Raw genomic sequence first — 21,919 nt, forward strand, 5'->3', positions numbered from 1 at the left:
CATATGTGCAGCCCGCTACGCACACGGTCACGCCTGCCCCCTCCTGCGTACATACAGCCCCCCACACACACACAGACGCTTGTGCATGTCTGACCCATGCTCAGTGTCCCCCTCTAGTGGCTGGGCCACAGAAGAGTTTCATGGACTGCTATTGCCTTACTGGTGCCCCACAGAAGGTTTCTCTTCTGAACCCAGAGGCTGCGAGGTCAGGCCCCCGGTGTCACGGCCTGACCATGGGCATCTCAGTCCTGACTACTGGCCCAGCCCTGGGCTCCCCTTCCAGCCCTGCCAATGCCCCACAATCCTACCCTACAGCCCTCCACTGTCCAGCCCTGGGCTCCCCTCCCAGCCCTGCCGACACCCCTCAGTCCTGCCCGACAGCCCCCCTCACTGGCCCAGCCCTGGGAACGCCCCTGTATCTCCTTTCAATCTTCACATGGCTCTTTCCTTCTCTCCCCCAGCCCCCTGTGCTTCCCCACCCAACCCCCACGGCACCCTCCCCCTTGCTCTCCCCCCCACAAACCATTTCCACTGCACTGCACGGCTTTGGTTTCCTATCACAAAAGATTCATGCAAATCGCAGCCAGTGCACAGCTGCCTCTGAAGGAGGAAGAACTGTGGCTAGTGCAGCTACACAGCGCCCCACGGCTCGCCGGTCCCCAGGAGACGTTGGGATCCCCCTTTCCCGGGGGCTCCATTCAAGCCGGTGAGTGCCCTTGTTTGCTATCCCACTGCTGGAACCAACAGCCTGGGTGCTGGGGGCTCTGAGCTGTGAGTGTTGACCCAAACAGCTGTCCGGGGCTGGGCGGGTCAGGGGCCGCAGCGGGGTGGGGCTGGCGTGACGCTGATCTGTGTCCAGTGGCCCAGATCTGACAGCCTGGCTCAGGGGGAATGTAGGGAAACTGACACAGCGGCTAGACTCCCCCAACGGGACTGCTCACTGACCCCTCAAGTAGTGGCTACTCCTGCCCTGAACAAGGTGGGTTCTGAACCCCGGCACTTTCCATCCCACCCAGTGTCTTGGTGCATATGCCCCGTACTGATAAAATTCTCCCATTTGCAAACATTCTTCCTTTTACATCTTGTTGAATGTTCCCTCGCGCTTATACTGTGAGAGCATGAAAGGTGAACACCCGATCCACAGCCTCTTTCTTCCCGAGAACGAATCTAGCTTTCTCTTTTTGTATCTTCTATCTGTTTCTACCTTCCTTTCTCTATCAATCCATCCCAATATACACCCATTTCTTTTTCTTTCTTTCTTTCTTTCTTTCTTTCTTTCTTTCTTTCTTTCTTTCTTTCTTTCTTTCTTTCTTTCTTTCTATGTAATGTACTCATCTCCTTAGTATCCAGGGCCCCATCTGTGCTGCTTTGCACACACAGCTGGGATCGCTGCCCCCCACTACCCCGGGCCGGAGAGGGGTGTGTCTCTGCCGGCCAGGCCAGAGCCATCCCCCAGTTCTCGGGTTATGAGACACAGCACTTGTCCACGGGGCAGGGGTCTCCACCCAGCTCTGTGCTCTGCAACGGGAGTCAGCCGTTGCACCTGTCATCAGAAAGTCGCGAGGCTGCAGCTGGCCTGGGGTGGCCGCACCCAGGGTCTGGGAGCTGAATCCCACGGGATGAAGGCTGCGCCATAGATTCCAAGGCCCACTGAAATAGACTAGCCTGACTCCACAGCACAGGCCTGGGACATCACGCCAGCCAGCCCTGCATCCCCCCGATCCCCGGGGGCTGAGCTAGAGCCAGGGCTGTAGAGCGTTGGACCAAAATCAGCCTCAGCTCCCCCTCAGTCTGAGCCTGCTAAATCCTCTCCACTTTGCCCCAGGGGTAGGGTGATATTTCCCCACGGCGGGCAAGGAGCCCGATCTGCCTCCAGCCAGCTCCATGCTGTGTCCATTCACTGTGGGGGTTCGCACAGCTGTACCAAACCCTGTCTTATCCGGGTGCGGTGCGGGACGCTGTTAGGTCCCAGGGCAGACAGATCCCCATGCAATGGGGATATAGAACCTGTGTGATCCAAAAGCTTTGATCCCACTCCCGCCCTGGCACTGCTATGCTCTGAGGCCCATAAAAAGGTGACCAGCAACGGGCTTTTAGCTTCTTGATGTTGAATGTGCAAGGTCTGGGGAAGGGCCTGTGACAGGCAGAACTGGCCTTGCTGTTTGTTTGCATGTTAGAAAATTCAATTTTTTTCTCCCCTGGGAAACGCTAAGGAAGACTAGGAAGCTGGTGGACAGATGGGCTCAGACACTGACTGCAGATGCTGAGAGGGGGAGAGATTTGTATTCGGTCTGTTTAAAACCCTTAGCTGTCTTTTCGCCCCTATGAAACTCCAGCACCCAATGAGCTCTGTGGAGAAAAGCGTTCTTTGTTAAATTCGAGGTTTCTCAGCCTTCAGGTCCCGGCTGAGCCAATTCACACCCCCGAGACCCCCGGCCCCAGAAGCAGAAAGCTGTGATGCTCATTTCAAGCTGGTCTGGTGTAAATTCGAAGCAATTCCATTATTTCCAGGCTAGTCTGGGTGGGAACACCTGTACCCGAACTGACCTGAGCTGCGGTCAGGAACAAACTGCCTTTCACTCTACCAGCTTTAGCTGCTCTGATTCTGAAGGGGAGTGCTCACACCCCAAAATGGCAGAGTTGCTTTGGATTTGCCCCTTTTGCTACCGAGCCTGTGTGTGGATCGGCCCTGAGGCCCAGGGGGAATCAGTTCAAACCTTTATTCTTTCATGGAAAAATTCGGGCAATGTCCCACATTGGTGAACACTCCTGTGGATGTCTGGCAGAGGGCTGTGCCAGGTGACAGGCCTTTGTGTCGTGCCCTAGGGTGCAGTTTGGGTGTTGTACCCCACTGGGGAGTGGGATATCTGACCCCCACCCCATGCCCGAGCCGCAGATGGGTTGTTGCAGCCTCTAACCAGTGAGTTTTGGGTCTTTCACTCCCTCTGGAGCATCTTGTCTTTTAGCTCTGGTCGTCCCCGGTTCAGTGCCTGGTGGGTTGGGCCAGGGGCTCTCAGCAGGGTTGGAAATTTGTTCCCCTAAAGCCAGGGCCCTTTCCCAGGGCGTTGCTGGCCTCTGTGTCACGCTGTGGGCTGGAGCATCGAGGATGTTGTTTGTCACTGAGTTTTTGTTATTTCCGATTTGTAGACTTACGGGAGACCTGGCTCCCAGCTTCCCGCCCCTCCCCCGCTCTAACTGGTTGGACCCCACCCCCTCCCAGAGCCAGGGATGGAACCCAGGGGTCCTGACTCCCAGCGCTAACTCCCTACACCCCACTCCCCTCCCAGAGCTAGGAAGAGAACCCGGGAATCCTGACTTCTCCAGCTCCCGCCCCACTCTAATTTTCTAGACCCCACCCCCCTCCCAGAGCTAAGAAGAGAACCCAGGAGTCCTGACTCCCAGGTCCCCCTGCTCTAACCGATTGGACTCCACCCCAAAGCCAGGGATGGAACCCAGGGGTCCTGACTCCCAGCTCTAACTCCCTACACCCCACTCTCCTCTGCAAGCTGGGAAAGGAACCCAGAAGTCCTGACTCCCAGACCCCCGCTCTATCCACTAGACCCCACTCCCCTTCCATCCCCGCTTGGAAGTTTGGTGCTAATGGGAACAGAACCAGCCCCAGGGGCCAGCTGCTTGTAAAGGGGAAGTGCCGCTCTGCAGCCGAGGAACTAGCAATGAGCTAAATGGTGCCGCAAGAGCTTTGCTGGGGACCAAAGGCCGGGGGGGGAGTCAATTCTGGGCCCAATGGGCTGCTGTCATGGCCTGGTTAAATGCGAACAGTGCAACCCCATGCCCTTTAACCCAGGCAAATGCCAGGCAAGGTGGACGCCCAGGTGACTGCCTCCAGGGCGTGGGCTCTGTCTGGGGATGCTGTGCCCCCAAGAAGGATTTAGGGGCCATTGTAGATAATCGCCCCAGTGTGAGCTCCCAGCACGACACCGTGGCCAGAAGGGTCAGTGCGGTCCCTAGGCGTTGAAGGGGACTGGTAGGCAAACGTAGGGACGCGCTCGCACCTCTGCGCCCGGCGCTGTACTGGAATCCTGAGGCCAGTGCCGGGCGCTACGCTGCTGGGGGAGGAGCGAGTTCAAAACACAGATCCACGGGCTGACAAAGAAGCCTTTTGATGAGGGGCTGAATGGGAGAGAAGGCTGAGAGGGAGCTGAGCTGTGTGTCTGGTACTGACACGCCGCAGAGAGGGCTGAGGGCTGGAGGCTTCTCTCCACCTCGCTGCCAAAGGAAGCTGCCTTTTAAAACCAGGCTGGGGCATGTTCTTTTAAGAGGTCGGCTCTCAAGATGAGCTGGGGGCAGTTCTCTGGCCCAGGCAAGGGCGCTCAGATTAGCGGGTCGCAACGGCCCCGTCTGCCCTTGGAATCGCTGAATCTGTAAGATCCAGTGGCTAGCAGTTGCAGTTGCAATAAGATGCAATTTCCTAGCTGGGAGGGGCTGGATGTCAGGACTCCTGGGTTCTATTCCCAGCTTGGCCTCGGACGCATTCTGCATCTGCGAAATCAGTCACCTTCCTGTTCCTCGCCTGTGCGTCCTTAGGAGAGGGCGGGAGGCTGGATTCATTCGTGTCTAGCTCCAAATCCCCACCGGCTAGAGGGGGAAACCGAGGCACAGAGCAGGGCCACGCCCGGTGAGTCAGCGGCGGAGTTAGGAACAGAACCCAGGAGTCCTGGGTCTAGTCATGTGCTCTGACCACCTGCTTCCGCTCTGCCGTGATCGCATGTGGAGGGAAAGTTGGGCGAAACCTGTGCTAACCACAGCTCCTGCCTCTGACAGGCACCTGGCGTGGTGGGGAGCAGGGGGAGGCTCTGGGCAAGGCTGTGCCTGTGGCCCGGCTCTGGGCCGCCTCTGCTCGTATCCCTTAGGTGGGAAGGAAGCATCAAAAACTCGGGGGCGTGGGGGGAGGCCTGGGCTGATGTGGTCACAGATTGCATGGGGAGAGGGCATGTGCGGGAATCTCCAGGGCGGTGTGCAGCTGGGCAGGCGGGGGCATGGGTTTGAGCCAGTGTCTTCACTGCAGCAGTAGCGGTGGGGTTTGTGCGTGTCAGCTCCTGTCCCCACAGCCCCCCCAAGGGTGACCCCAACCAGCTCCCTGGAGGTGAAAGCCCCTGGGCCCCGTCTGCACTGGGACGGCTCCCTCCCAGGCCAAACGCCACGGCTACTGCTGCAGGGACGCCAGAGTGTGTGTGTGAAGGGTGTGTGGGCGAGGGGCCTGGGTGCACGTGTAGAGTGTGTGTCTGGGTGTGTGTGTGAGTGAGTGTTTGTTTTGTCCTGGTGTGTGAAGGGTGTGTGTGTGAGGGGGCCTGGGTGCACATGTAGCGTGTGTGTGTGTGTGTGTCTCTCTGGGTGTGTACAGGGCGTGTGTGTGAGGGGCCTGGGTGCACATGTAGCGTGTGTGTGTGTGTGTGTGTCTCTGGGTGTGTACAGGGCGTGTGTGTGAGGGGCCTGGGTGCACATGTAATGTGTGTGTGTGTGTGTGTGTGTGTGTGTGTGCAGGGCGGGTGTGTGAGGAGCCCGGCTGAACATATAGTGTGTGTGTGTGTGTGTGTGTGTGCATGTGTCCCGCTGTCTGCAGGGCGTGTGTGTGAGGGGCCTGGATACATGTGTGTGTGGCTGGGCGTGTTGTAGGGAGGAGGCCATTTACCACACTGCATCCTGTGGCCCTCCCTCCATCTGCACCTATACAGGGTTGAGAGAGATTTTCCGTTGTTCCTGGGGTGTGTGTGGTGGTGGGGGGGAAGAAGGGGCAGGGGGGAGGGGTTCTCCAGTATTCCCAGTGTGAGGAGGGGGGGTTTCCCTGTTGTTCCCTGTGGGAGCTGCCCAGAGCTGAGCCCCTCTATGGATTGGGCCCCATCCTGGAGCTGCCTGGCCCCAGGGAGCGGTTCTAGGAATCCAGACGGGGTGGGGGGGGGGGGAGAAGTGAAACTCCCCAGGCCAGGATGGGGGGCCAGGCCGTGCCCCCCGCTCAGCACTTTCACTTCCCCATGGCAGGGAGGCCTGGCTCTGGGCAGGAGACACCTCTGCCTGCAGCGGAGAGGGGGGGCAGACAGCTGCCCCCCACCCCTAACCATCTCCCCTCTCTGCCAGACCATGAGGGGCACCGGGCTGGTGGCGGGGCTGGGCCTCCTGCTGGCGCTGGCGATGGGGCAGGAAGAGAAGGCCCTGGAAGCAGGTAAGGAGAGGAGATGGGGGCGTCGGGGTGGGGGGCATGGGGTAGCATGTTGGGGGAGGCAGTGGGATGGCAGGGGGGGGCGCGGCAGGAGACTTGTCTCTGGTTTGTCTGGGCCCTGCAGCGGGTGAGACGCCCGTGGGTGCTGGGGAAGGGACTGGGGGTGTCACTCCATCCAGGGGCAGCGTGTGGGGAGCCCTGGCCTGTGTCCATTTTGGGGCCCCATCGGTGAGGTCAGTGAGAAGCCTCTGGCTCAGTGGAACCCACCCACTGCCCCGCCCCCCCCCGGGGTAGCCCAGTATAGCCCCCCAATCCTTGCCCAGCCCTGCCTTGTATCCCAGCCTGTCCCCTGCTCACCCGCCCAGCCCTGTCCTCCAAGCGTCCCCCCCAACTCTGTGCTGCCCCCTAGCCTGCCCCTCAGCTCTGCCCCCCACAGCCCTGCCTCCCCCAGTCCTGCCCTGCTCCCCCCCCCCGACCCCCAGCATGGCCCAGGACACTAGTCCAACCTGGCCTCACTCCTAGTCAAGGCTTTTGCCATGGCAGGGTTGCTCTCCTGAGTGCCTGGCTGCAGGGCAATGCACGTCTGGGGAATGGGAGTGATGGGGGGCGGGGTGGGAGCTGTAGGTCACGGGCTCTAAGCAGTGGGGGATGCGCAGTGGGGGGCTGTGTGGTGGGGGACAGGGCCAACCCAGTGGAGGTGAGGGTTGTATGGTTGGGGGGCTGTACAGTCGTGGGGGGCTGTGCGGGGCTGTACAGTCGTGGGGGGCTGTGTGGTGGGGAGGGGGTCTCCCCAGTGGGGGGGTTGTATGCTTGGGAGGCTGTGCAGTGGGGGGCTGTACAAAGTGGGGGGCTGTGCGATGGGGGGCTGTGCGGTGGGGAGGGGGTCTCCCCGGTGCGGGGGGTTGTATGGTTGGGAGGCTGTGCAGTCGGGGGCTGTACAAAGTGGGGGGCTGTGCGGTGGGGAGGGGGTCTCCCCGGTGCGGGGGGTTGTATGGTTGCGGGGGCTGCGGGCTGCGCGGTACGTTGTGGTCCGGGTCACTTGGACGGTATCCCCGGTTCCCTGCAGGCTCCTGCCAGCCCCGCGCCTCCTGCCGCGACTGCATCCGCTCCCAGCCCAGCTGCGCCTGGTGCAAAGCGCTGGTAAGTGCCCGTGGGCGCTGGGGGGAGGGAACGCACGCGAAGGGATCCCCCCCAGCTGAGAGCAGAGCCGGCTCATTGAGCAGCCCCACGGCCCCCAGGGAGCCCAGCTGGGGCCAGGGACTGGGCCAGGGCAGGAAGGATCCTGCTGCCCTTGGGGGCCCTGGGATGTTCTGAGCTGCAGTTGGCAGGGTCTCCTGCTCTCCTCCCACGGCACCTCCTCTCTGGGGGGCTCCTCTCCCCTCCCATCCAGCCCCACGCTGAGCCCCAGGCCCACTCTCCCTTGGCCTGAGGTCCACCAACACCAGAACAGGGACCCCAGGATGCTGCCAGCCCCACTCGTCTGCTGCAGCTGGACGCCACGACCCCCTGGGCCTGGAGAACAGCCCCAGCTCCACCAGTGCCCCTCAGCCCTGACCCACAGCCCTGTGCTGTCCCAGGCCTGGGCTCGCCCCACACCTAGCTACCCCGGCGCCCCTCAATCCCCCCCCCCCCGCCATCCCCTGCTGTCCCAGCCCTGGGCTCCCCCCACACCTAGCTACGCCGGCGCCCCTCAATCCCCCCCCCCCCCGCCATCCCCTGCTGTCCCAGCCCTGGGCTCCCCCCACACCTAGCTATGCCAGCGCCCCTCAATCCCCCCGCCCGCCGCGCCCAGCTGTCCCAGCCCTGGGCTCCCCGATGCCCCTCAGCCGGGCTGTCAGACAGAAGTGACTTCTCATCCCAGCCGCGGCCTCTGATTCACCCTCGACCTTTTCCTGTTCTTCCTCTGGCTTCTCACGAACTTGGTGTTTGTGAAAATAACACAGTGAGTCAGGCCGACTCGACTCTCCCCCACCCCCAGCTCTGCCGGTGCCCCGCAATCCCGACCCGCAGCCCCCTGCTAGCCCGGCCCTGGCCCTATCTGGAGCAGGCACCTGTTAGTGCTGTGGGCTTTGGGGCTCGTACAGGGGGCCTGGAGCTGGATCCCCAACATCCCCCTCTCTGGGCGCCCCCCTCCCACACAGCCAGAGCATTACCCCGAGTGCCGGGGAGCCGTGCAGCCTGTGTCCAGCTGCCTCGGCCCCCCCAGGCGCGATGGGTAGGACCCCCCCATGCGGAAATCCTCTCTGATGCGTTATCCCAGCCGGGGCGGGGGGTCCCAGCTGGCGTGTGACAGCAGCTCACCACATCCTGCCACCCAGCAGGGCAGGAAGCCTGGGGAGGCGGGGCGGGGGGGGAATCTCCGAGCATGAGGGGGTCGTGTAAATTAACAGCGCCGTCCCCGTCTCTCACCCCTTCCGGCTGAGGGGCTCAAGGTGCAGCACAGACAGGGGCCCGGGGGGAGAGTGTGCCTGGGGGGGGAGGGAGGAAACTGAGGCACAGAGGTGGGGGGTGTGACTTAATGAGGCCCACACAGTGACGGTGGCAGAACTGGGAAAAGAGCCCAGGAGTCCTGCCTCCCAAGGCCCTATTGTGGTTGTTCGGTTTGGTGCCGCTCTGTCCTGCAGAGAAACCGGCGGCTTTGCCTTCTCGGGAGCTCGTGCCATGGGGTCTGGCCAGCGGGTGGGGGGTGCGGGGGCGGGATTCCTGGCTGTCTGTGCAGCCTGGGCCGTGCTTATGGAGCACGGATCCCTGGGGGACCCTCTGCCTCCTGGCACAGACAACCATGGGCACCAGGCACTGGGCCAAGCAGACCAAGCCCTTCCCCCCCTCCGGGCATGGCTGGGCCGAGTGGAGGAGCTGCTGGCGAGGATGGGAATGGGGGACTGCCCCAGCAGTGCCAGATGTCCCCCGCCTTGCTGCCAGCTCCACTTGCAGGGGGCTGCACATATTTGCCAGCTTTGAGAGGGGGCAGCGTGAAACCCCAGTGGTCCCTCCCTGGTGTGGGGCAGCAGGAACAGCTCCCAGTCACCCCCCCTGCCTGCTACGCCCATGCCTCCCAGCCATGCAGCTGGGCTGAGCACCAGAGTAACTGCTTGGAGAGATGGGTCAGTGCAACAGAGAGGATAAAAGACCTACTACCAGTGCTGGCCGGGGGAGTGCTCCCATAGCTCAGGGGGCCGAGGAATGTGCGTTGGGAATAGAAGGATGGGGGGATCCAGTCCAGCTGTGTCTGTGGGGGCCGTTTGCAAAGGGCTTGGGGGGGCACGATGGTGAAAGCCCCCCAACCCCCAGACATCCCATCCCCCACTGCTAATGCTGTGGTTTGTCACCTACAGCAACAGGAAACCATCAGTGAGAAACAGATAAGATAAACGCTGCCAGCAGCACGTCTCGCACATCCCGGGGTGGGGGGGAAGGGGGCGGCCAGCAGTGGGGGGTCTCCTGATAGCACCCTATCCCTGGGGGTTGGAACTGACCACAGGGAGTGCCCCCTTCTGGGGCAAAGCGGTAGGGGGGTGCCCCCGCTGCTCTGCCAGTGGGCCTCAGAGTGGGCGAGGGAGCTGGGCTTGCCCAGCAGGTGCCCTGGGTGGTGCTGGTCAATGGGGAGAGACATCAGGGGCACTCGGGGGGGCAGCGTGTTGGGGGGAACAGAATTGGGGGGAGGTGCCCCCCGGCTGCTCAGGCTTGTGGGCTGAACCCCCCTCCCCGCTCCAGAACTTCACCAAGGCGGGCGAGTCGGACGCCACGCGCTGCGCCTCGCGGGGGGAGCTGCTCCAGCGCGGCTGTGCCCTGAAGGAGGTGGTCGAGGCCCGGAACCGGCACCAAGTCCTGGAGGACGCGCCCCTGAGCGACAGCGCCGAGCAGGAGACGGTGACCCAGCTGGCACCCCAAAAGATCGCCCTGTGGCTCCGACCCGGTGGGTCCCACTGGAGGGGGGAGGCTTGTGGTTGGAACTGGGCCCCATGCCAGGCTGGGGAGAAGCGCGGTGCTGGGGGCCCAGCTGGGGAGCTGGGTCTTCTCTGGCCTCCCAAATCCCCTGCCTGGGGCTGCTGATGCCTGGCTCGCCAGCCCATGTCGGTCACGTGTCTCTGCCAGTACCACGGATCAGCCCTTTGCTGGGGTCCCAGGGGTTTGTGCACCCAGGCCACGAGGTGCTTCTGAGAGACAGGGGGTGTGTGCCTAGAAATACAAGCACTGGGGAGATAGTGATGAGACAGAGGGATGTGGGATGGACGGATAGATCGAGGGGGTGGATGGACAGGTATGTATGGAGCTGGGTGGGGAGACAGAGGGGTATGTATGGGGGTGGGTGGATGAGTGAGTAGGGGGATGAAGGGGGCTGGGTGGGTGACCAGAGAGGTGGGTGGGTAGACGGGTTGGTGGATGGGAACGGAGTATACATAGCTGGATAGAGGGGTATGTATGGGGATGGATGGATGGAGGGGGTTATGGGTAGATAGAGGTGTGGGGTGGCTGGATGGGTGGAGGATTGGGTTGGTGGATAGAGTGTTGGAGGAGTGGGGCAGATGGATAGGTGGATGGATGGAGGGGTGGGGTGGGTGGTTGGGGGGATGGATGGAGGGGTGGATGGGTAGGTGGATGGATGGGGAAGAGGTGGTAGGTCGGTGGATGGCTGGTGGGGGATGGATAGGTGAGGGGATGGGTAGGGGGTGGGAGGTAGGAGGATGGGGGGATGAAGGAGTGGGGGATGGATGGAGGGTGGATGAAGGGTCTCCCCACAAGCCCCTGGCCTTGCAGCGTGATTCCCTGCTGAGCTGGGTCCTTGGCTCCCCCCCCGCCCCCCCCAGGAGAGCAGCATAGCTTCTCGGTGCGGTTCAAGCGGGCCAAGGGCTACCCCGTGGACGTCTACTACCTCATGGACCTGTCCTACTCCATGAAGGACGACCTGGAGAACATCAAGAAGCTCGGCAATGACCTGCTGGCCGCTCTCAGGAACATCACCAAGTCAGTGAAGATTGGTACGAGGCAGCACCCCACAGTGGGGCGATGCCCCCCTGTTCTCCTCGTGCTCCACTCCCCAGGCCCCCATGGGGTGATGCACCCCCATTCTCCTCATGCTCCACCCCCCAACTCCTCGAGGGGCGATGCCCCCCCCACTCTCCTCATGCTCTGCCCCCAACCCCTGTGGGGCAATGCCCCCACTGCCCATTCTGCTCATGCTCCACCCCCACCCCCATGGGGCGATGCCCCCCCACTCTCCTCATGCTCTGCTCCCCCCATGGGGTGATGTCACCCTGCTCTCCTCAGACTCTGCCTCCCCCACCCCCTGTGGGGTGGTGCCCCCCCCCACCCCTTCCTCATGCTTTGCTCTCCCCCCATGAAGCACAGATGGAGCCATGAGCTGTGGGAACCTGGCCTCCTCCCTGGCCCCATAGTCAGAGCTCCATGGGGCTGGAGGGCAGCTGTGGGAGAAGTCATGGTACAGGGCAGGGGGTGTGGGTCTAATGGTTAGAGCGGAGGGGGCTGGGAACCCAGACTCCTGGGTTCCCTTCCTGGTTCTGAGAGGGGAGTCTAGTGATTAGAGCAGGTAGGGGCTGGGAGCCCGGACTCCTGGGTTCCATACCTCACCCTAGGAGGGGAGGAGGAGGAAGGCTTCAGGGCAGGGAGGAGGACTGGGGTCCATCCGGCACAGGTGGGGTCCCCCTGTGGCGACTGTGGGGCCAGCATCTGAACCCGGCACCGCCTCTGCCCCGTCAGGCTTCGGCTCCTTCGTGGACAAGACAGTCCTGCCCTACGTCAGCACGGTGCCCGCCAAGCTGCGGAACCCCTGCCCCGACCGCTACGAGCAGTGTGACTCGCCCGTCAGCTTCCGCCACGTGCTGCCGCTCACCGACGACGCCAGCGAGTTCGAGAGCCGTGTGAGCCAGCAGCGCATCTCGGGCAACCTGGACTCGCCCGAGGGCGGCTTCGATGCCATCGTGCAGGTGGCCGTGTGTGAGGTGAGCCGCCGGGGGCATTAGCCACGGGCTCTGGGTGGCGTGGGGCGTGGGAGTCCTGGCTGTTGGGCATTCCCTGCCTTTTCGTTGGCTCCCAGTATGTGCACGGCTGTGTGAGTGTGCAAGTGTGCAAATGGGTGTGTACATGCACATCGCTGCCAGGGAGTGTGTGTGTGTCTGGGTGTGCACACACACACATGGGTGTGTACGTGTGCATGGATGCCAGGGTGTGTATTAGTATTGGTGTGTGCGTGGCTGGGTGTGATTGCCTCTGTGTGTGCCTGCACATGTGTGCTCAAAGGGTGTGACTGTGCACGTGGGGGTGTGTGCACGCACGGGTTATATGAGCACAAGGGCACCTGTGCACGTAGGAGTGTGTGCATAGCTGTGGGAGGGCACGTGCTCACACGTCCGTGTGTGGGCACATGGGTGGGCATTGCTGCAAGGCGTGTGAGCAAAAGTGCATGCGTGTGCCCATGGGTCTGGGTCGATGCAGGGGGTGCCCAGGCTGGAGGCACCAGTGGGTGGCCATTGTACCTGCTCACCCCCCACCCCTGCCCCACCAGAAGCAGATTGGCTGGCGGAACGTGACGCGCTTGCTGGTCTTCACGTCAGATGACGTCTTCCACACGGCAGGGGATGGCAAGCTGGGTGGCATCTACCTCCCGAATGACAACCAGTGCCACCTCGACACTGACGGACTCTACAGCAAGAGCCACATCTACGTAGGTTCCCCCCGACCCCGTTCGGTGCCCCTGGGGGGGCAATGGGGCCGGTCCCTGCAGCACCCTGCACCCAGCTGGGGGAGGCTGGGACGAGGAGCATGCCCCGTAAAAGCGAGGGGTGCAGCCAGAGCCCAGGAACGGCTGCCCGGATGCCAGGGTTCTATGCCTGGGTCTGGGAAGGGAGTGTCGTCTAGTGGTTTCAGCAGTGGGAACTAGGCCGCCTCTTACTACACCCAGAATGACCTTAGCCTTTTTCGCAGCTGACTCATATTCAGTTCGTGATCCCTGCTAACCACCACATTCTTTTTCAGCACTGACTCCCCAGCCCGGCTGGAGTCGTGCGTTTGATTTTTCCTTCCTAAGCAAAGTACTTTGCACTTGTCTTTACTGAATTTCAGCTTGTTGATTTCAGACCCGGTCTCCCATGTGTCCGGGTCATTTTGAATTCTGATCCTGTCCTCCAAAGTGCTTGCAACCTAGGGTGACCACATAGCAAGTGTAAGAAATCGGGACGGGGGTGGGGGGCAATAGGTGCCTATATAAGAAAAAGCCCCCCAAATCGGGACTGTCCCTATAAAATCGGGACATCTGGTCATCCTATTGCAACCCCTCCCAGCTTGGTGTCATCTGCAAATGTTACATGCCGCTACTCCACTCCATTAGCTAAGGCATTAGTGAAAATATTGAGTAATACTGGACCCAGGACTTACCCCTGCAGGACCGCCCCCGCCCGCCCCCCAGCTCTGCCCTCCCTGTTTGAGAGCGAACCCTCCATAGCTTCTGTTTGAGGACGGGCTTTCAACCGCTTGTGCACTCACCTTATCGTAATTTCATGGAGACCGCCAGCTCCCTAGTTTGCAGGTGAGACTGTGTGAGAAGCCATATGAAAACCAAGCTATGGCCCTTTGACAGCTTCCCCCATCCGCTAGACCAGCAGCTCTGTCAAAGGAGGAAATGAGGTGGATTTGTTCTTGATAGACCCATGCTGGCTATTCCTTATCCCCTAGCTCAGAGGTGGGCAAACTGCGGCCCGCGGGACCGTCCTGCCTGGCCCCTGAGCTCCCGGCTGGGGAGGCTAGCTCCCGGCCCCTCCCTCGCTGTCCCCCTTCCCCGCAGCCTTAGCGCGCCGTGCCGCCAGCGCTCTGGTCTGCCGCTCCTGCTGGGCAGTGCGGGCAGCGTGGCTGGCTCCGGCTGGGCGGTGGGGCTGCGAGCTCCTGCTGCTCTGAGGGGGGTTGGATAAGGGGCAGAGGGTCCCGGGCGGGGAGCAGGGAGCAGGGGGCGGTTGGATGGGGCGGAGGTTCTGGAGTGGGCAGGCAGGGGACGGGGAACAGGCCGCATTGGATAGGCGTGGGAATCCTGGGGGTGGGCTGTCAGGGGGTGGGGGCATGGATAGGGGTTGGGGCAGTCAGGGGACAGGGAGCAGGGGGGGTTGGATGGGTCGGGGGTTCTGAGGGGGGCAGTCCGGGGGCGGGGGCCAGGCTGTTTGGGGAGGCACAGCCTTCCCTACCCAGCCCTCCATACTGTTTCTCAACGTCGATGTGGCCCTCGGGCCAAAAAGTTTGCCCACCCCTGCCCTAGCTGCTTAGGGGTTGAAGATAGGCTGGCTGGGCTGTAATTCCCCGGGGCCTCTGTTGCCCTGTTTAAAGCCCAGCGCTATGTGTGCCCTTCTCCAGGTATCTCACTCGGCCTCCATGACCTCTCCGAGTTAATCGCAATGGGTTCTGAGTGCGCCAGCTAATTCCTCAGGCCCCGCCGACCCTGGGTTCCGTTCCTGGTGCTGGGAGGGGTCAGAGCCCGGACTCCTGGGTTCGACTCCTGCTTGGATGCCACCCTGGGCTGGCAGTGCTGTGTGGTGACAGGTGGGCACTGCCTCTCGTTGCAGGATTACCCCTCGGTCGGGCACTTGGCCCAGGTGCTCTCAGCCTCTAACGTCCAGCCCATCTTTGCTGTCACTGGCTCCACGCTGCCCGTGTACCAGGTGAGGGTGGGGGCGGGCCGGGGGCGGAGCTGGGGGAGGCGGAGGGGGGGCTCACTCACTCACCCGGCCTCTACCCCCCTCCAGGAGCTGAGCAGGCAGATCCCCAAGTCGGTGGTGGGGGAGCTGAAGGAGGATTCCAGCAACGTGGTGCAGCTCATCTCTGACGCCTACAATGTGAGAGGGAGGGGCAGCTCAGGGGGAGGGGATGATGGCATGTAATGGGGGTGGGGCTGAGGGTTTTGAGGGATCCTTGCAGGCCCCCCCCCAGCCCCAGCACCCAGCATATACCTGCAGGGCGCCCTCTGGCCTGGGCACCCCATGCAGGGTCTCCTTGGCACTAGTGGGGGAGGTGGAGGGGCTGGGTGGGGGTGTTGCCTAGTGGTCAGAGTAGTGGGGCCTGGGAACCAGGGGGGCGGGTGGAGGGGCTGACTACCCAGCCAGCTGGCTGGGGGCTTGGATAGGCTAGGTGGGTGGTAGGAGCCGGGGTGGGCGTGGAGCTGGCTGGAAGCTGCTGGGGCAGGCGGGGTGGGTGAGCCAAGGAGGGTCCCTGCAGCCTGAAGCCCCCCCTGCTCCCGCGGCTCCTGGATGGCTCCCTGTGCTCCTCTCCCCCCAGAGCCTGTCGTCCACGGTGAACCTGGAGCACTTCCATCTCCCGCCCGGCGTGAGCGTGGCCTACGAGTCGCACTGCGAGGACGCCACCCGCTCCCTCGGGGGCCACGGTGGGGTCTGCTCCGGCGTTCGCATCAACCAGCTGGTGAGCCCCCCCCTTCACCCCACACCGAGCCCTGCTGGGCTCTGGGGACCCCACGCTGGGCTGCCCCTATGGCCTGGCTCCTCTCCCCGTCTCTGACACCCTGGGGTGGGGGAGGGCAACCCAGCCCAGTCCCTCAGTTGGGCCACCAGGCTTGGAGGCTGGGGTCGTCCTGGGCAGTGTTAGGACAGCCTGACCCACTGAGGGGGAGGGGGGGCTGGGTAGCTTGTCCCAGTGGGGAGAGAGGACAGGCCAGCTCAGTGGGGGGAGGGGGGCTAGGGGAGACAGGTGAGGGGAGGGGGCAGGCTCGCTCGGGGGTGGGGGGAAGCTGGGGGCCCGCTGAGGGGAGGGAGCAGGCTCGCTCCTGGGGTGGGAAGCTGGGGACCTGGTGAGGGGAGGGGGCAGGCTAGCTCAGTGCGGGGAGGGGAGCCTGGTGAGGGGAGGGGCAGGCTAGCTCAGTGCGGGGAGGGGAGCCTGGTGAGGGGAGGGGCAGGCTGGCTGGGCGGGGGAGAGGGGCTGGGAAGATGGTGGCAGGCTGGCTCAGTGGGGGGAGGGGTCTGGGAGCCCAGGGAGGGGAGTGGGCAGGCTGGCTCAGTGGGGGGAGGAGGGCTGGGGGCGGGGGCAGGCCAGCTCAGTGGGGCATGGGGGGGGGGTGTCTACTCTAGGCCTCGTGGCCAGGGGTGTGTGTTTACCCCTCCCCCACATGCCCGTCTCCGCCAGGTGAATTTCACGGTGACGGTGAAGGCCGACACCTGCCTGGAGGGTCCGCACACCTTCGCGCTGCGGGTGCTGGGCTTCACCGAGGAGGTGCACGTGGAGCTGCAGACACTGTGTGAGTGCCCCTGCAGCCAGCCGGAGCCCCATGCCACCCACTGCAGCGGGGGCCACGGCACCCTCACCTGCGGAGTCTGCAGGTAAAGCCCTGCCCAGACGCTGGGGAGGTGGGGGGGGGCAGGAGAGTGGGCATGCCGGCACAGCGGGATGGGGGCAGACGGATGGAGGGGGTACAGATTGGGTCAGGGGGAACAGGGGTGGGGTTGGGAGCCTGGCCTAGTGTAGGGCTGGTCGTGGCCTGGGCTGCAGGGAGTTGGGGGGCATCCCTGCTGAGCGGGGAGGGGCACTGGGGGCAGCCCAGAAGAGAGGGGCGTAGGAGGGGGCAGCTAGGCTGTGTGTGTGTGTTGGTGGGGCTGCAGGCATCTTGGCCCAGTGGCTTTGGGGGGGGGTAAGAAGCCCCCCCGACATGTTCCCCTGACCGCCTCTGGCCTGCCTCCCCCACCGCCTTGCAGCTGCAGCCCTGACCGCGCGGGCAAGCTGTGTGAGTGCAAGCTGGCGGACACCACGTACCTGGAGGAGGGGTGCCGGGGCCGGAACGGCACGGGCCTCCTGTGCAACGGGAAGGGGCAGTGCGTGTGCGGGCATTGCCAGTGCAACAGCAACGTGCGAGGGCAGTACTGCGAGTGCGACGACACCAGCTGCGAGCGGCATGACGGGCAGCTCTGTGCAGGTGAGGGCGGCAGAGCCGGGCGGGGCTCGGCGGGGGCCTGGTTGCCGGGGCTGCCGGGCTTGGGGAGGCCAGAGCGCCGATGGGCTGGGCAGGCCCTGGGCAGCTCCTGCCTCGCCCAGTGGGAGAATGGAAGGAGGAGGGAATGGGGGAGGAAGGGGGGGAGGGTGGCTGGTGGGTTTTGTGCAAGGCGAAGGAGGGATAGAGAGAGGGGCCGGGTTGGCTCCCAGACCGGAGCGGGTGCTCGCCCAGGCTGACGGTACCCTGCCCCCGTCTCTCCCCGCAGGCCAGGGTCAGTGCCAATGTGGGAGTTGCCTGTGCGACAAGGGCTACACTGGCAGCGCGTGCGACTGCAGCCTGGACACCAGCGCGTGCCTGCAGGACGGCGTGGAGTGCAGCGGGCACGGGCGCTGCCTCTGCAACAAGTGCCAGTGCCAGCCGGGCTACTTCGACCGGCTCTGCAGCTGGTGCCCGGGCTGCCAGACACCCTGCGAGGAGCACCGGTGAGAAGCGGGCAAAGGGCAGAGGTCAGGACGGAAACTAAGCACCGGCCACCCCAAGTGCCCAGGGAGGCAGCCTGTCAGTGCCCTAAGGCCAGGGGAGAGGGCCGGGTGGGGTGGGTCAGGCTGGCAGGGGGCGGGTTGGGGGGGGCGGCAGCAGCGAGTGGTGGCAGGGGGCTGGGGGCAGGCTCAGGACAGTGTGTTCGTGTGTGTGTGTGTGTGGGGGGGGGGACGGACAGTGGGAGGGGCCGGCTGGGGATGGTGGACAGGGCAGTGCAGGCAGGGGGGACCCTGGAGGGGCCAGCTGACTGCAGCTGTCTCTCTGGGAGCCCTGCAGGGACTGCGCCGACTGCAAGGCCTTCGGGACGGGCCCGCTGAGCCAGAACTGCAGCACCGTCTGCAACCACACCACGGCCACGGTGCTGCCCGAGCCCGCTGTGAGCGAGCAGTGGTGCAGGGAGAAGACGGAGGACGGGCGGATCCTGCTTTTCCTGATCGAGGGCACGGACGGGGGCACAGTTCGCCTCACGGTGAAAGCCAAGGACGGTGCGTGCTTGGCCAGGGGGAGCCAGGGACGATGAGCACCAGTTGGGGTTGGGTGGGGGCTCGGGTAGAGGGGGTGACATGGGGCAGGCTAGGGGCTGGGGCACTATGCCCCAGGAAGGGTGAGCAGCAGGGAGAGAGGGGGCCCAGTGTGGGCCAGAAAGGGGGAGACCAAGCAGTCGGTGGGGGGACAGCGAGAACAGGGAGGCGGGATGCAGCTGTGCGGGCTGCCGGGGGGGTGTGGGGGGGTGAGGCGCGGCTGCAGGCTTCACTCAGGCCGGTGCTCTTCCTCCCCTCCCTGCAGCTGTCACTGGCCAGACCTCCATGATCGTGCTGGGTTTGGTCTTGGGCATCGTGGTCATCGGGCTGCTGATCATCATCGCCTACCGCATCTCCGTGGAGGTCCTGGACCGGCGGGAGTACATGCGCTTCGAGAAGGAGCGGGAGCGGGCCAGGGGGAACGAGGTCAGGGCCCCACCCCTGCTGTCGGCGGCCCCTTCCCTCCCCGCTCAGGCCTTCCCCCTTGCCTGGCCCGTTCAGCTCTTGGCCACTGCCAGTTACTGTTACAGGGCCTGTCAGAGGAAGTGGCCTGAGGCCTGGGATCAGATGGGAGCCTGCGAGCTCCCTCACGCCACGGCCATCCAGTCCCAGCCCCCAGGCTGAACTGGACGGGTTCCCCAGGCCCGATGGCTCCCTACCTCCTTCCCCGTGGGCTGCAGCCCGTATTCCCTGTGTCACGTGCTCCGGTGGGTGAGGACGTTCCAGCACCTGGCCCAGTCTCCTCCTCTCCGGGCCAGGCCCCCAGGTGGATCCGGCTCATCAGCCCCCGACGCAGAGCAGGGCAGCTACTTGTCCTAGGTCAGCGGGAACAGACCCCCGGTTCCCTGAGGCCACCCCACTCCTGACTCCCCTTTGATTCCAGCAACCTCTCTGCCCTCACAGGTCAACAACCCGCTGTACCGGAGCGCCACCACCACCGTCATCAACCCCAGGTACAACGAGGACTGAGGCATCATGGATGGCCAGCCACCAATGGCATGGGCCCCCCGATGCCACGCTACGGCAGCCACCCCGAGCTTGACCGGGCCTCTCCTGGAAGGGAAGGCGCAGGCAGAGGGCCTGCTGCTCGGCGGAATCTCACACGGCTACCTGCTGCCAAACAGGCTGCCAGGTGCCCCCACTTGTCACTGGCGGAGCAGGGTGCGGCCCTGGCTCCATTCTGGGGCCCTTCCCAGCCTGAGGCCTCCCTGCTTTAGTAGCCCCACCCTGCGCTCCCCTTGCAGCGCTAAGCCCCTGCCCCGAGCCTGCTGCTTCTCTGCCCCCTGCAGTGCGTCCATCAGCGACCCCCAGCACCCAGAGAGCAGGAGCTCTGTCCACGCCCAGCAGAAGAGCTCTGGGGTCAGTGACTAGCAGGAAGGGCCGGGCTACGGAGCGCCAAAGCCCTGCTTTTGGGGGCTTCTCTCATTTAACGGGGAAGCACTGTAGGGCAGAGCCGAGCCAGGGGAAACTCATGGCCAACCGTGGGGGGGGGGGGGGGGTAATTGGAGCAGGGCTCTTCAGCACCAGAAGGAAAGCAGCAGGCGTAATCCCTCCTGCCCGCCGGGATCAGGAGCACCAAGCCAGTAAAACCCCACTGTGAACCGGGTGCTTAACAACTACTGAGAGCCAGAATGAACCTAGGGAGCCTCTCCCTCTGTATCTCCTCCAGCACCCTCGGGCCTCTCAAATAATCCCCCCCGCAGACAAGGAACTGCCTCCCCCACTTCGCTGAGTGAATATAGAGAGGAATAAAGGGCTGGGGCAGCAGCCAGCTCAGCTCTTGCGTGATGTTTTATTGTGCGCTGCCACTGACAAAGAGTTTCCTCGCAGGCACTGGGGCTGGGAAGATACAATGACTGGGGCAAAATACAGACAGGCTGGGGGAAATTTGCATTTGGCCCAGGTGTAAAGCAGGTCAAGCCTCTCTCTCTCCTACACTACTGACTGCAGCCAATGTTTTCACACACAAAAACTCAGGGCGAAGTGTGTGTGTGTGTGGGGAGGAGGAACACTCACTCCCCTTCTCACTAATTAGCTGTTTGTCAGTGGTTGCAAGGTGGTGTGTGTGGGGGGTTCACACTTGAGAATCAGCCGCTCACACCCGTACACCCCGTATGTATGAGGCAACCAGCCTGCCTCTCCCCAGGCCCCTGCCCTGTGCTCTCACCGGCTGTCCTTTTGGAGGAGGGAGCCTGGGGTTACTCCACATCTCTTGCGCCTGCAGTGACCACCCCTTCCCCTGAGCACAGGTGCAGGGACCGAACCCAGCCCTAGTGACTCAAGCACAGAGGTGGGCAAACTACAGGACCATCCTGACCAGTCCTTGAGCTCCCGGCTGGGGAGGCCAGCCCCCCTCCCCTGCAGCCTCAGCTCACCACGCCGCCAGTGCTCTGGGTGGAGGGGCTGTCAGCTCCTGCCAGGCACTGTGGGGGTGTGGCTGGCTCCGGCCAGGTGGCGCAGCTGCCAGTCCTGGTGCTCTGAGCAGCACGGTACAGGGGCAGAGGGGTTGGATAAGGGGCAGAGGGTCCCAGGGGGTGTTTGGCTAGACGTGGGAGTCCTGGGGGACCCGTCAGGGGACGGGGATCCCAGAAGGGGGCAAAGAAGGAGAGGGGAATTGGATGGGTCAGGATTCTGAGGGGGGCAGGCTTCCCTACCTGGCCCTCCATACGTTTCAGAACCCTGCTGTGGCCCTCAGGCCAAAAAGTTTGCCTGCCCCTGGTCTAGCAGCAGAAGCCTTTGTGCTTGAAGCTAAACGTTCAGGCCCACTGACTTAAGGGCAATAGTGGAAAAACCTCTCTCCCTGGGCTAGGAGGGGGAGAAAAGGCCCCTGCTGGGTTAGCACCAGGTAAACTGGTACCTGTGTGTAGCTAATGGGGCCCTAGGGTTGAAATGAACAGGTGTGGGATTGTTCCCAGCCCTAGAGAAGCCAAGAGGACATAGTGGGGGTGGGGGCAGGTGCCCAAGTGGGGTTTGGTGTTAAGAGAGTCTGGGAGGAGGTTCTGTATATTTCCTCATTTCGGCAGCTTCCCATGCTCAAAAGCAGAACCTCCCTGCAACCGCGTCTGCTTTCCTGACATAAACAAGTGTCAAATCCCACAAACGCAGGGGGAGGGCAGGAGAGCCAGCCCCAGCTGCAGGCTGCTGCTCCACAGCACATGGGAGAGTGAAGGTCCCCGCTTGGAAGCCCCGTCAGCAGAGGGGGCAAGGAGGGCCCAGCAGGACAGAGGCTGCAGTGTTGGAAGTCAGGGAGCAAAGCTTCCCCCTTGCAGAGCGGGCAGTCAGTCAGAGAGAATCAAGGGGCAACGCCACCCAGGGCCACATCCTGTTACACGGCTGACAAACCCAAGGTACTGATTAAACACAGAAATTGTGACAGCGCATTACCCCAGTGCTCCGGACTGACCATGATTAGGTCCAGGAGGACATGCCAGACCCTCTCATAGCTAACTAGGCAACAAGATGCCAAAGAACCAGAAACGCTCCTCTAATCCCCAGCCACGCACCTTATGTCCTATCACACGAGGAGGGCTGGTACGCACTTTCCACCATCCTCGCTCCTGTAACCAATATTAATATCCACATTAGCTGACCCTGAGCCTTATGAAAAAGGAAAGTTATGGCAGAAAGTTCCATGGGTTAATTAAAATCCATACTTACCATGGTGACAGCAGATTTTTGACCCTTTAGCTACTTGGGAGAAGTTCTTGGTTCACTGAAGCTTAAAGGCCAAGATTGTGTTATTTATTAGCT

At 63.0% G+C, this 21,919-nt stretch overlaps 1 protein-coding gene across 4 annotated transcripts; it reads left to right on the forward strand.

Annotated features, from left to right (window-relative positions):
- Nucleotides 1–417: 417 nt before the first annotated feature.
- ITGB7 (integrin subunit beta 7) lies at nt 418–19,945 on the forward strand. 4 transcript variants are annotated; one of them, XM_037884046.2, is made up of 16 exons: nt 418–706; nt 6,094–6,178; nt 7,242–7,315; nt 9,890–10,091; nt 10,984–11,154; nt 11,894–12,135; nt 12,699–12,857; nt 14,740–14,835; nt 14,920–15,009; nt 15,449–15,589; nt 16,307–16,500; nt 16,873–17,090; nt 17,374–17,590; nt 17,925–18,133; nt 18,435–18,595; nt 19,073–19,945. In XM_037884046.2, exons 2-16 carry the CDS (start codon nt 6,097–6,099, stop codon nt 19,136–19,138), a joined length of 2,322 nt encoding a protein of 773 aa, XP_037739974.1. In that variant the 5' UTR covers nt 418–706; nt 6,094–6,096; the 3' UTR covers nt 19,139–19,945. The 4 variants fall into 4 exon arrangements, with proteins under 4 accessions (XP_037739974.1, XP_043388840.1, XP_037739975.1 ...); XM_037884047.2 differs by having other exon boundaries at nt 560–706; nt 5,998–6,178; XM_037884048.2 differs by lacking the exon at nt 418–706 and adding an exon at nt 3,308–4,636.
- The last annotated feature ends 1,974 nt before the right edge of the window (nt 19,946–21,919 follow it).

Source organism: Chelonia mydas, chromosome 20, assembly GCF_015237465.2.
Source record: "Chelonia mydas isolate rCheMyd1 chromosome 20, rCheMyd1.pri.v2, whole genome shotgun sequence".
Lineage (NCBI taxonomy): Eukaryota > Metazoa > Chordata > Testudines > Cheloniidae > Chelonia > Chelonia mydas.

Excerpts from the sequence above, each read along its gene's own strand:
- ITGB7 (XM_043532905.1), top strand. The coding sequence starts at position 6,097 with ATGAGGGGCACCGGGCTGGTGGCGGGGCTGGGCCTCCTGCTGGCGCTG. Across the intron at positions 10,092-10,983 it reads CGCCCTGTGGCTCCGACCCG|GAGAGCAGCATAGCTTCTCG; the intron begins GTGGGTCCCACT and ends CGCCCCCCCCAG. Across the intron at positions 18,596-19,072 it reads AGCGGGCCAGGGGGAACGAG|GTCAACAACCCGCTGTACCG; the intron begins GTCAGGGCCCCA and ends CTGCCCTCACAG.